This window comes from Ochotona curzoniae, unplaced genomic scaffold (assembly GCF_017591425.1).
Source record: "Ochotona curzoniae isolate NIBS_2020 unplaced genomic scaffold, NIBS_Ocur_1.0 contig_3432, whole genome shotgun sequence".
In the NCBI taxonomy this organism is placed as follows: Eukaryota; Metazoa; Chordata; class Mammalia; order Lagomorpha; family Ochotonidae; genus Ochotona; species Ochotona curzoniae.
Genome location: NW_024465859.1, coordinates 5,122,537 through 5,136,641, shown reverse-complemented (window position 1 = coordinate 5,136,641; position 14,105 = coordinate 5,122,537). Strand labels below are relative to the sequence as shown.

Sequence of the window (14,105 nt, the reverse complement as noted above, 5' to 3'; positions counted from 1 at the left end):
GTGGTCTTCCCCACTGCCAGAGGCTGAGCTATTTTGAGGCTGGTCATGCCCTCTCCCCTTTTCTCTCCCTTTCCCTCAGCTTCAGGAAGAAGGAAAAAATGTGGAAACAAAGGTGTCACCCATTTTCTCCTGATCCTGGAGGCTTCCCAACTTAAGTCAATTTTTTTGAAAATGAAAAAGCATAAGGGTGAGCAACATACAAATACAAAATGAGTACATGGAAGTGAGGTGAAAGACTGGAAATTTCTTTAAATATGTACAGTGGTTAGAGGGTACAAATTATTCTTATAAAACATGTATAGGATACATGAGGATTTAAAAATTGGGGGACATTGAAGTTTAAATCCTAGAACATCAGTTTCATTCTGCAGATTAACCACAGTTTTGCAAGTTGTAAGCAAAGATGCAAATTATTCAAACTTGTGCTTTAGGAAAGCTTTACCATCTCTCAACAGATAGGAGGCATATCATGTAAAATGTTGAAAAGGTAAGCTCTTTAAAGAGACAACATGCAGTGGGAGAAAAGAAGAGAGCCAGTCTTCAATATTTCAATCTGGCCCCTGCCAGACAAACTGCATTTTCACAACCGTTTATTTGCAGATATCATATTGAATATTCGGACTATCAAAGTGGGCAAAGAAGTGAAGCAAATAAATATTAATCTAACATGCATACAAAGCAGTTTTATTCAGTCACAATGATGCTAAAGGGGAGTCAAATAAATTTAGAGACCCTTGTTCCAAAATGGGAATGCATAAACAGGGAGGTGTTCCAAGAACTCAACTGACCAGTGCTGAGTTTGAGCCATTCCTTGGATCACAAAACTGGGGGGGCGGGGTGAGAATGTCCCAGGCTATTTACTGTAAGAGTTCTAAAAGAAATAGTGTAACTGAGCTATAGATGCAGGTGAATGCAGGGAACAGATATTAAATCTCTGACCTAAATATCTAGGACAGCCTCTACCAATGCTCCCAAGCTCCATTTCATGTCTTGGCTGTTCCAATTATGAGCCAGCTCTAGGCTTAAGGCTTGGGAAAGCAGCAAAGAATAACTCAAGTTCTTTGGACCCTAAATCTTTGTGGGAGACAGAGAAGTTCCTGGCATCTGGTATTGGATCATGTCAACTCTAGTCATTGCAACCATTTGGAGAGTGGGCCAGTGGATGGCAAAACTCATCTCTTCTCTTTCTGTAAAAGCAAGTATTTCAACTAAAAATAAATGTCTTTAAAAAACAATCTGCTTTCTCTCTTCCTCTCTGTATATCTGGCTTGCAATAAAGAAAATCTTTTTAAAAATAATCTGAATAAATAAATTATGAAACTGTCTAGTATTTGTTTATAAGCCCCTTTCTCCACCCAGATATAATTTATACAGCTACATATACTTGTAATTAACTGATTTCTGCATTTCTTTGACATTGTATGTTTAATATCCAGGATGGCTATCGGGTTAAGAAAAACAAAGAAGCCTGTTTTTTAGTTGTTGTTTGAAAGAAAATTTATGAAATAATCCTCACCTGTTTACAAAACTGCCAATAACTCATCAAATACAAAATAATGCGCAATTAAGACATCACCAAATGCATTGAGCATCACAGAAAACTTCTTTCCAAACATCTCATAACAAAAAATGTAAGGCAAAATTCTTAGAATTCTCTAGTTGTTAAGTAGAATTTCTTTCTTACACACTTATTTCTCTTTTCTTTTTCTTTGCCTGCCAAAGATCAATATTCAGAGAACTTCTAAGATAATGAAGATTGTATTTTAGCTTTTTTTTCAAGTACATTTTCTCCTTTATGAGGAATGATAAGCAAATTAATCACAACACACCATACTTACGGTTGACACTTCAAATATTGTGTAGTTACTATAGTTACCATACAGAATGTTTTCAGAAAGCGTGTTTACTTGAAATCTCACTGTTGTTCATTATAGCATAAATCTGTGATTTTTCAATTAATAAAGACTATTGTAATCATTCTCTCAAAACAACAGAGCAGTGCCTTAAACTGAGAATCTATACAAGTAGCACTCACAAGTGTGAAAACATTACTCACAGCTATGTCCATCAAGATTGTCAATTCATGTAGAGTACGTTTGGTAATAAAATGACATAGCCAAAAGTCATATACATTTCCTCCTGGTGAAAAATCAGTACAAGCATCATTTTTATATAAATGTACAAAAAGAGTTAGAGACGATAGTCAGGAATGACAGAGAGCAGGGCTTACTCTCTGTGATTTGAAGGAGATATTCTTGACTTAAGTGTCACCCCCAACAAATTAAGCCTCAGTAGGCCTAAGCAATTAGAAAGACAAAGTCTATTTCATTGCTAACATTTTCCTCAGTTTATTCAATTTTTTTTCTGAGTCACTCTGTGAGCAAATCCTGAGATCTCTGTTTATTTACAAAGATATATTTTGGGAAGAAAGAAACTGAATAAGACTGGCATCAGTCATTCCACCATCAAGTAGAATAAGTCAACAATTATTTTCATACATCCGACACGGAAAAAAGTGTAGGTATGCATTAAGACACTCAAACATATTAACCTAAAGGTTAGCTTACCAGAAGAGGCAGATTTGTAATTCTGAAGTTTCGATGGGCAAGAATCAGCAGAGTACTCAGTCAAACAAGTCAGGGTAATATCTGAATCAGAAGCAAGCTCATGTCTGAAGCCTTCGGGAGAAAGATTTTCCAATTCAAATTTCACAGCTGACATTGTAAAGCTCTCAAGAATTATTTAAAGCAAAATTCACAGAACTGAAGTTTTAGAAATCATAAGAAAAAATAAAATCACTGCACCATAGTTCAGGTTTTCTTGTCATTATTTTAGCTTGAAAACCCAAAGAAAATAAAGCATGCAAAGATGACTTAAGTTTTCTAGATTCACTCCTTTACTGGACAAATAGCTTCATTGATGTGGATGGATTTATTTTATGGTTGTTTCTCTTGAAGATGTCTTGCACTTTTAAATGATAGCAGCATTTATTCCACCTCAGAAAGACTGTGGTGAAAAATGAAATTTCCAAAGTGAAGATATGGACAAACATGCAGAGAGATGCTTTCAGTAAGTTGGTCATAGAAGTTCTTATTCACATTTCCTGAGATGAGAGATCAGGTGGGTGGGGCTAAGAGCTGTCAAGGAATGCAACTTTATTCCACTGGGCAGCTCTACAGAGGAATGTTTTAACTGGAAGGAAGTTGATTTTAAATGTTATCCTGGAGTCAGGATTATGAGACTAGCTCTGCTGCTTCTTAGAAAATATGACATGAGATAAAATAATGATTTTTAAACAGTGTTTTGCCAAGTAAAACATACATCTTGAGAAACAATAAAATGACCCTTTTTTTAAACATGTGCAGATGATTTTTAGAACAATACACACAAAAGTTGCTGAAATACCATTCATTAACTAATATTATTGCAATATATGAAAGGTAGAACTCTGTTCCTAAAGTAGATGGTCACAAATCTGTGTTGTTGACCTGAGAAAGCTGAGTTCTTGATCTCCCGTTTTTCGTCTTTGACCCTTTATACATCAAACAGAAGCTGCCTATTCACTGCTTGTCCAAGAGTAACTTAGCAATCACCACCAATAAGAAGCCACAATAAATAAGACTTGCATAGTTCTCTCACTTATTGTATTACTTTAATTATTCTTTCAAGCAAGTATTTACTGACTGCTTTGGGCATTAACAAGTATTGTAATAAACCAGGAATATTGTGAGCCTCATCTTCTCTTGGGGTGGGGAGAAGAAAACTGTATTAAATTGGAGACTTTTATTAGGACTATTGTACTAGTATTTGTAAAAGTAGTGTTACAAATGCAAAATGCAAAAAATTGAAATGTTTTTACCTTCTGGTTCATTACTGTTAGAAAAAAGATGCGTAGGTAGTTAGAATGATAGGTAGACAATTTGCAAATTTTTATAACATATTTTGTCCAAAAACTATCATGATTCTTTTGTAATTAGTTATTGTAATTGAACAAAGAAAAACAAATTGATCATCTGCTACATGTCCTTATTAAATATAATCTAGATAGCTTATTAATTATACTTGTTACAGCATGAAGAACAAATGAAATATGCCATGTAAGCCCTTCATCAATGTTTTGGAGCAGCGTGATAAATATTTTGACTGAAAGCTACCATAATTAAATTACACTAGTAATTATACAAAAATTTATTTAGATAAGAAATTAAAAGTTGATATAAAATTATATGAATCACAAATGGTAATTCAGACTGACAAAACTACAGTTGGTAAAAAAAAAAGCAATGTAGGGAAATGAATAAATAATATTAAAATGATAAAAAGTGCAAACAATATAAAGGAAGAAAAGTACATTCTAGCATAACTAAACATGGTAATACAATTCTTAGTTGAAATATTTGCTATTGTATCTGGTGGCCAGCATTTTGCAAAAAATTCCTGACCTCTCCATATCTAGTACATTTGTCCAAATTCTTGCAATCTTCTCTCTTTCAGGTAATACTTCAGGGAATTTACCAACACGTGGCTTAGGAACTGTTTTTACAATTAAAATCATTCTGCAATTTGTTTTTAAGGACTCTAAGCAATGACAACTGAGGCCACAATAATCTCAGTCTCGCTACCATCAATTATTACATGAAAACATCTTGGAAAGCCAGCATCTTTCTTTATATATACGCATGATGTTATTCCACGTGGAATATATATCATGTGAACATAAATTAATAATGATATAATTCTTGAAATTCACTGTTATATCTTGAAATTATTTAGTCATATCTATCATCTTTGAAAATTTGTTCATATATATGTTAGAAGTACTACAGCTACATTTTCAGGCAACTGCTTTACAAAGTTCATGCAAATATTTTATATGGCTTATAAATTTATAAATGGAGTTACTATTTTATAGTTGTCAAATAGTATTATTTCATTTACATGTATAACATAGATAAATTTAAGAAAAGTCATCTGATTGTACTTTTTCTAAGAGACGTTTTTACATCCTGACTAATCTAGAATGTTAGTAAAAGATATGTTGGTTAATACTGACTCTCAAAAATTGAACTCTTAGCCATTTTCTGTAGCTAGCTCATTGTTCAGAACCTTTCTGCTTCTCCTCAGCCCTGTGGAATCCAACTCTTTAAGGAGGTATTTTTCATGACCCATTGGCCAGAACTTTTATACAAGGAAAATCAGCACTCTGAGGAAATACCAGTGTTTCATTTTATTTTGTTTTGTTATGCATGTAATTTTTCTCATAAGCAAAATTTCTCTAATATTTGCTCCTTTCAATGCAAGCAAAAGATGAGAAAAAATGTCATACACAAAGATATCCTTTGATTGGTATAGTTACAAGTATTTTTCTTTCTGTCTGTTTATCTTGCCTCCATTCTAACCTTTTACATACAAGTAGCTATTGTAATTCCAGATTTTCGGTGCCTCTTTTTTTCCTAACATGCTACATTCACATATCCGTCCTTTCTCAGGCATGATTAGTGTCAGCATATGCCTTGGGTTTGTGAAATAAGCAGATTGAATGTTTTGAAAATAGTTAAACATCTTGTGAATAATTTTAACCTAAACTGGACTATAAACACGCTAAGTAAGAAAATTAATACTGTTTCTCACAATTCTCTGTGTATTTCTTAAAAATGAAGTTTTTACAAATGTAAATGGAATCATTTGTTTTCATTATATTTAAAAAAATGTGGTCCCAAATATTGCACAAAACAATTAGCTAGAAATACACTTATTTTTTCTCTAGTGTCAGGATGATATTTTAAATCTTCTGGTTTGTCCCCTAAACTTACTCTCTGAGCACCAGCAAAATAATTTATATTTAAGTTATTTTTAAAGTCTGAAAGAGGGAAATCATCAATTGTTAGAAATTAAGAAAATTATGATAGTGAGTAGTCTTGAAACAAATGAATTATATGCAACTTTCTGAAGGCCAAGAAATATCTTTCCAGAAGTAAGTGAAGGATTTTACTTAAGAATTCTATAATCCACACTACATCACTCTCTTTTGCTCAAAGCAAGAAAAACTAGAGGTATGGCAGCACTCATTACTTTAACCAAAACCATTCTTGTATTGTGACTCGGCTCCATGATATGGGTCGTCTCCATAACTGAGTGTCAACGCCGGAGAGGGTAAATTGCTCAGTTACCTGCAGCTGCACAATGGAATAAAACAGTTTTTCTCACTAGTGACACACTGGTGTGCACTAAATTTTCCCAAAATATCCATTCGTATTTTCTACTATCATTCAATCCCAACTCTGTCCAATAAAGTAGAAATTGAGCCCGAGCCACTGAGTAAGCTATAGTTTCCACAATCATTCAATCCCAACTCTGTCCAATAAAGAAAAAATTGAGCCCAAGCCACTGAATAAGTTATGGGAATCACAAAGTTGTGTCTTCAGATTCTCTAGGAGCAGTGAATGGCACAGATTCATTGAGTACAAAAGAGGTCATCCCATCATTTTAGCTTCATTTGAATTATGGATTTCTGAGACCTTGACTTCTGGCTTATACAACTGGAAGAGAATTTTATGTTCCTATTCTTTATGATCTATTTACCATTCTGAGTAAAGCCAGCTCAGTTATCTCAACAAGAATAACACGAAAAATGTGTGATGTAATTTACCCTTCACACTTACATCAAAACTGGTAGAATCTGACCAAAAGAGAAAACGATTTTTTTAAAACTATTTTATTTTAAGTTAAAACTTCTTATTTATTTAAAAGGAAAATTATGGAGACAGCAGGAAGGCGAGACACAGAGACAGTGAAAGATCTTCCACCCACTGGTTAACGCTGAACTGAGTGAGCGTACATCCCACTTCACTTCATCTACAGATCAATGGAAACATCCATGATTGTTCAATCATGCTAATTAAGAGAACCAAGAGGACATATGCAAACAAATGGACAGAAGCCAGCAATTTTGACTGACACATGTTTGAGTACTGCATATCTTACACTTATTGTATAACAGAAGTCTCACTAAATTATACAATTTGCTTATCCTTCCAGAATGAAAGAATTTTTAAGAACAAGGTAATCTGATGTATATATCTATTTTATTAAGATACTTCTGATGTATATATCTATTTTACCTACTTTATTTTGCATTTTACTTTATGTGTGTTGATTATTATCATAGCATAGCTCTTGATCCCTAATAGCTTTATTTATCATTTTACCATCTAAGATATTTTCCTGATATACTTTTGTCCAGAATCTCACATAAAACAGATTCAGATGTAAAAGAGATTTTTCAAAAGTTTTTATTTATTTGAAAGGAAAATTATGCCCATTTAAATAGCTTGCCTCTCCAAAAACATCTTCAACTCCAGCTTGATACAAATCATAAAACATCATACAACATAAAAAACAGATTTTATTAGAAATTGTAAGAAATGTATTAGAATGCATTAGCTGTGCATTCGATTCTTTTAAAAACAATAAAAACAAAAGTCTTTCTGTGGTCCTTCTTCACACTTAACAAACTTCATGGCTGTTAACTCAAAGTAAGTATGGATTATATTGCAGGAAAAGTGTTCATATGAGAGTTCTGATAAAACTTTAGTGTCAGGTAGAAAGCTGCAGAAAAGTCTCAAGACAACACTACGATTACATTTTTCAAAAGTATAAAATATGTATTAAAAATGTTTATGGACACAAGTAATAGCAGAATGATGGATTGGTGACTTGACTATTGTTGAAGGACTTATTATCATTATAATCTGTGAGAAAACTGGTAGGAAGAAGATGGGGGATGTTGGGAAGGGAAATCCCTGAGCCTATGGAATTGTAACTTGAAAAATAAAGAATTAAGAAAAAAACGAGTAAAAGAGAATATCTATTTTTTTTTCAATGAGCATATGTATTTACTTATTTGAAAGTCAGAATTACACATACCCCACAGAGAGAGAGAGCGAGAATTTCTTGCTGCTTCTGGTTCATTCCCAAGATTAGTGCTTTGGCCAGGACTGGACCAAGCCAAAGGCGGGAGCCAAAAATTTCATCTGGATCCCTCATATGGGTGACAGTGCCCAAACAGTTGGTCCATCTTCCGCTGTTTTTCCTAGGTCAATTAGATTTGGACCAAAAGAGAGGCGGTTGAAACACTAAGCAACGCCCATTTGAAACGCTGGGGTCACAGGTGGCAGCTTTATCTGCTATTCCAAAGTGCTGGCTCCAAGAGAAGAACCACTTTTTAACAGCACATGGCAAAGGTAAGTGTGATAACTTTCACAGGGGACTTTGGATTCTCTGATATATGTACACTTGCCTTCTAATTCTTATTTAGCTCTGAGACACATATGATTAAGAACATCTTAAACTCCTAGATTCAAAAAATTGAACATTATATTTTAATGAAACACTTAAATTGCATGTATCAATAGAGTTACTAAGATAGAGGAAAGTATATGACAAAAAATACGCTCAGCTTCATTATAGTAGTATGAAGAAACTCAATTATCAGATGAAGAGTTATTTGTACCTTCTGTTTATAGTAACTCAACTCACAATAGATAAAATATAGTATTAATACAGATGTCTATCAATTGATAACTGGGTGAAGAAATTGCTTTACATGTACATGATGGAGTGCTATTCATGCAAAACAAGAATGAAATCCTGTTTCTCACAGCAAAATTGATGCAACTGGAAGTCATTGTGCTTAATGAGATAAGCCAATCTCCAAACGACAAATATTAACTTTTCCTGATTTGTGGTAAATTAGTATACAAAGTACAAAAATAATGTAGTGGGAGTTCGCTTTGTGGCATAGTGGGTAAAGCTACCTTTGATGACTGCATCCTATATCTGTAGTGCCTCAAGTCCCAGTTATATCTCTTTCCATCAATCTCCCTAATAATGGCCTGAGGAAGAGGCTGAAGAAGGCTCTCTGACTTGGGCTACTGTGTCCATGTCAGAGATCTAGAAGAAGCTCCTCACTCTTGGCCTTCGAATGGCCCAACTCGGCTATTGTGGACATCTAGGAAGTGAAACAGAGGGTGGAAAATCTTTCTCTCTTTTTTTCTTTCTCTCTGTAAACTCTTTCAAATATATATATTTTTAAAATTTTATGTACATGGACAAAAATGAAATAAGGACATTTGACCATGATTTGCAAACCTTATCTATACTATTTTTAAAAAATATATTTTTTAGAATTTATTTTTAGGAGAGACACTCCCCAAATAGTGGCAACAAGAGTTTATTTGAAGCTAAAGGGTAGCATCTCAAGGCTTTGGGACATTCTCCTGTGCTTTCCAAGGACACTGAAGGGAGCTGAATAGGAAGTGGAGCAACCAGGACATGAACCAGAGCTTATTTGGGATGCCAGGGCTGGCAGGGATAAGACCAGTTGACCCATTGCACCAGTGTCCCTTATCTATATACTCTTAAGCAGCAATGGTTTTTCTACTAACTACTTACTGAATTCTTTCTTTAGTGTCACGTTAAGCTTGTGATTGTAAAATGAAAACAACTCTGTGAAAAAAAACAAAAGAAAAAGTAGAGAAATAAAAGAGGAGGGAGAAAGAGTGGGGAGAAAAAATATATCTAATCTACAATTCTAAAATCATGTTCTTCATTAGGTTATCATTTCCAAAGTTGTGTGGAAACACTGCAGAAAATCACCATGTACTGAACTTCAGAATATATAGTAGTAAGTGTTACTAAAAAAATAAAGCACAAGAATTTTACATGGTTCTTTTTATTTCTTACATTCTTATATGATTCTAATTCTCTACTTCATGCTAAAGTTTTGAATAGCCAAGTTTTACTTGTTTTAAAGTTAAAAAAAAATGAAGATAGAAATAATGTCCCAAAGAAAGAACAGTTTTTATTATCCTAAAGCCAGAGATAAAACCTTAAACATTCTGCTCAATTTCAATTAGGCAGTGTAGGCTAACTATACACTATGTCACTGATAATATATCTGCATTAATTAAATTTCAAAAATGACATTGAAAAACAAAATACTAGTTTCTCAATTCTTCTTTCAGTTTCATAGTCTTTAAAATGATTTTGCCATGAATATCCACCAATAATATGAAGGATATTAGACATTAGGATGATTTTATGTATATTGTCTAGTTATTCTTTATTTCAACATACAGAGCAGATGGTGCCTGATGGTTTTCTGACAGATTTGTGCAGAGTTTGAATTAATCTCTGACAGCTTTGAGTAACTTATAGAACTCCAAGCACAGACTAGTTGACTGAAGGGTCGTAGATTTCATATCCTCCTATCCAACACGCTTTTTTGCCAAGGTCTTACTTGCCACAGTCTGCTTTCAGCCCACGACAATTCTGCAGAGCTACGAGAATAGAACGGTTCCTGGAAGACTCAGGAATATTTGAGGACACTGACCTTACCCAAGGTTTCTTGGGATTTACTGTATTCTAGGACAGATTCATGCATCATTCTTCCCCTTCCGCTACACATAGGACTGGATTTGTGTCAGTCTGCTACTTTTTCAGTATTTATTAATCCTTTCCTGTTTTCTTTTTTCCCAAAAAGAACTCCGCTAATAAAATTTGTTATTCTAATAATTTTTTGTTGATTGTTCTTCAGAGAAAATGATTAACTCATCTTTTAATTGTCAAACTGAATTATAAACAGAGAGAGCAACTAGAAATTCAAGGAGGTGAAAAGTGTAACACATGAAAAAAATTTAAAATATCTAGTTAGAAAAAAAGCTTAATTGCAGACCTTCTTTCAGCAAACCACACAGAGATCTTTTTCAAAAGCAATTCTAAAAAACATCCTGGTGTCCATGTCAAAGTGGTAGAGACAAAATTTATGACCCTTAAAATTACATGGATTTCATTTGAATAATAACTCATATCTGTATGATAATATATATGTAAAGTAGATATTATATTTAATGCCTCTGAATCTCATTTCTATTTTTAGAAAGTAAAAATTATAAGTATCCATGCAGATATAAATTAGCAAATAGCCGTCATAGTATACTTGCTTTGCTTATAACTCGTAGCATGAATCTGCTAACTTTGTCATGATTAATTGCTTTTAACTCTCATTTGAAAATTGTTTTAATCCACTTTGCATTATCTCATGTCTTTTTGTTGTTGTTGCTAAGATTCATTTATTCTTATTGGAAAACAAATGTACACAGAGGAGAGACAGAGAGAAAAGCTTCTATCCATTGGTTCACTCCCTAAGTGGTGACAACAACCAGAGCTAAGCCATTCTGAAGCCAGGAGCTTTTTCTTGGTTTCCCACATAGCTACCGGACACCAAGGCTTTCAGCCTTGCTTGACTGCTTTCTCAGGTCACAAGCAGGGAGTTCTATGGGAAGTGGAGCAGCTTGGACTAGAACCACTCCCCATATGGGATCCTGGCACATAAAGACAAGGATTTAGCCATTGAGCCATCATATCAGGCCCATCTCTTGTCTTTCCATTTGTATGCTTGTACCGATGGTCAATACTGCTTGTCTTATTATTATTATTAGTTTCAAATAATTTTCATTATTTCTTAAAATTCTGTGCATGTGAAACTTGCAGGAACATACTAAACTCCTTAATTGTCTGTCAAACAGAACTGAGATGGGCAGAAACTGACGGCAAAGAATCCAAAGTCTCCTATCTTCCTGGCAGGAATCCACTAATTAAGTAATTCACTGATGTTTTCCAAACTCTGCATTAACAGGCAGTTGATATCAAGTTTCTGAAACAAGAACCAAACCCTAGGAAGCTGAATTGGGGGTTAGAGGCAGACATCAGCCAAGGCACTCCCAGTATAGACGCAGAATTTCTAACTGGTGTCTTTATTATATGGGCAAAGCCTGGCATACCTCCTCTTCTGCTTTTTAAATCACATTTTGAACCTATTGCCTATATTGTCTTTACCCTTGAGTGATGTCAGGAAGGAAAAGATAAAATCGGTCCTTTCCCTTTGGAACCCAGTCATGGACAACCTCAATAATATTCTCCAAGCCTTTGGTCAGTCCTCCCAATGTGGAAGAATGAAAAAAGGCAATAATGCCAGAGTAGCATCATATCTAGGTTTCAACAAATAAAAGGGGATGAGATGGAGGATGTACCTTCTGGAAGGTTTAGAGAACTCACTCGAGTCAAACTTGTGCATATATCTCTATATGTTCACTTGGACTCTCACAAAAAAGAAAGTACTGACAGAATTTAAGACAGAAAATGATTTAGGTTAGAGAGACATGAGTGATTTTGTGGTGTAGATATTATTTTTTCATTTATGAAAATCACCTACCACTGCTTAATTTGTCCCGTAATGTATAAGTTGATCAATAATACGTGTATGAAATCGCTATCAATTTGTAAGTTGATATACAGAAGTGTAACACTACCTGCCTTCCTGGGCCTACAGCAAATACACTATCAGGAGTATACTTAGGGGTCTGACGTGATGGCTAAGTGGCTAAATCCTTCCCTTGCATGTACTAAGATCCCATATTGGTGCTGATTCATGCACCGGCTGCTCAAATTCCCATCTAGCTTCCCGCTAATATCCTGTGAAAGCAGTTGAGGACGACCCAAAGACTTGGGACCCTGCACCCACAAGGGAGACCCAGAATAAGCTCCTGGCTCCTGGAGTCAGATCAACCCAGCTCTACTCTTTATGACCACTTGGAGAGTGAGAAGATCTTTCTCTATCTTTCCTTTTCTCTATCTTTCCTTTTCTCTGTCGATCTTTCCCATAAACATAAATATAATCTAAAAAAAAAAAAAGGAAAAAAGAAGACACTTAGTAAAATCACCTTTGTGAGCAGTTTTTGGTGAAGCTTTCCAACCTTTCAGGATGACTTTCAATTTTGTCAGTTATGGCATCATTGTCTATAGATTAAATAAATATAATGCTAGCAGAAAGATAAAATAATACGCCTTTGAAAGAGAATGATTCAGTGGTTTTTAGATGGAAAAATTAAGAACGGTTTGTATCAAATTCTAGGAAAGGAAAGCAGCAAAATATTTTAACTGGTTTTACTGTTTATGAAACACTTTTAAGATACTAAAATTTATTTATTACTCATGTGCTTTTACGTGTCACAGAGAAAAAATATTAATTTTAAGCAACAACTGGATTCTTTTGAAGTAGCTGTAGTTAAAAATCATCTAATCTTCAAGAAGATTTCATTAAAGTGGTTTATAATACATTAAAGACTTCAAATGAAAAATCTCCACACAAAGAATACTTTATGCCTCAGATGGAATTTTTAATGTTTGTTTCTAATTTAATTAAGAGCAAGTTTATGACTCAAGACATATTGAGTCAAGTAGCAGGAAAAAACTTCTGTCTTTAATTTGACATTGAATACATTTGACACTCATGATTCAAATATGAGGACAAACATATACTTCAAAATTTTGCATATGCCTCAAAATCTTAATTTTCCTTTTAGATCAGGAAAATTCTCCAGAATTGTAGGATATAAAACTGGGCATTTACATTAGTGGGCAGAATTTGATAATTCACAAGAATTAATAATTTACTGCAATAATGGGTATTCTTTTCCAGCAGATATTTAAGAGGTTATCTGTTAAGAGTTTGGAGCAGTATGTGGTATATGAATTCACCATTAATCCACTGAGAAGTAATTGCCACTGCTGACATCTGAGTGCTCAAATGTAGTACAATTTAGATAAACACTTCAAAGTATTATTTACTGCAATTTCACAATAACCACAATAAGGCTAAAAGGTTTTTAATCACAAGGAGACAAAAGCTAAGGGAGGTTAGGTTGCATCTGAGTTTACTTAGGTAGAAAAGAAGTGGGCAGAATATGAAAGTTCTGTATCTACTGTCTTCTCCAGGGATTGGGTTATAAGCCAATCTTAGTAATGGAATTCCTATTTTACTTGCCACAATATAGTTATAAGGCCACAAAATCTTAATGGATATGATTAAAATAGCTCTTTAAATTGAGTTCATTTACTGAAGGAGATGAATAGATGTTGTATCAATAAGGTCTTGCCCATTCTGCTTGGCCTCTGAAAATTGTCATACATAATAATTATGCCATGTGTGGAAAGTAATGATTATTTACAGAAGACATTCATATTTTCCTGTGAAAATTCCACTC

The 14,105-nt window shown here is 34.1% G+C and overlaps 1 protein-coding gene across 1 annotated transcript in view; it reads right to left on the bottom strand.

Annotated features, from left to right (window-relative positions):
- The window catches only part of ANO3 (anoctamin 3), a 314,467-nt gene extending 311,746 nt beyond the window's left edge, over positions 1-2,721 (bottom strand). Inside the window, exon 1 of the mRNA XM_040980289.1 lies at positions 2,568-2,721. Coding sequence (XP_040836223.1) covers positions 2,568-2,721 — 154 coding nt within the window. The remainder of the gene's footprint in view (positions 1-2,567) is intronic.
- Between the last annotated feature and the right edge of the window lie 11,384 nt (positions 2,722-14,105).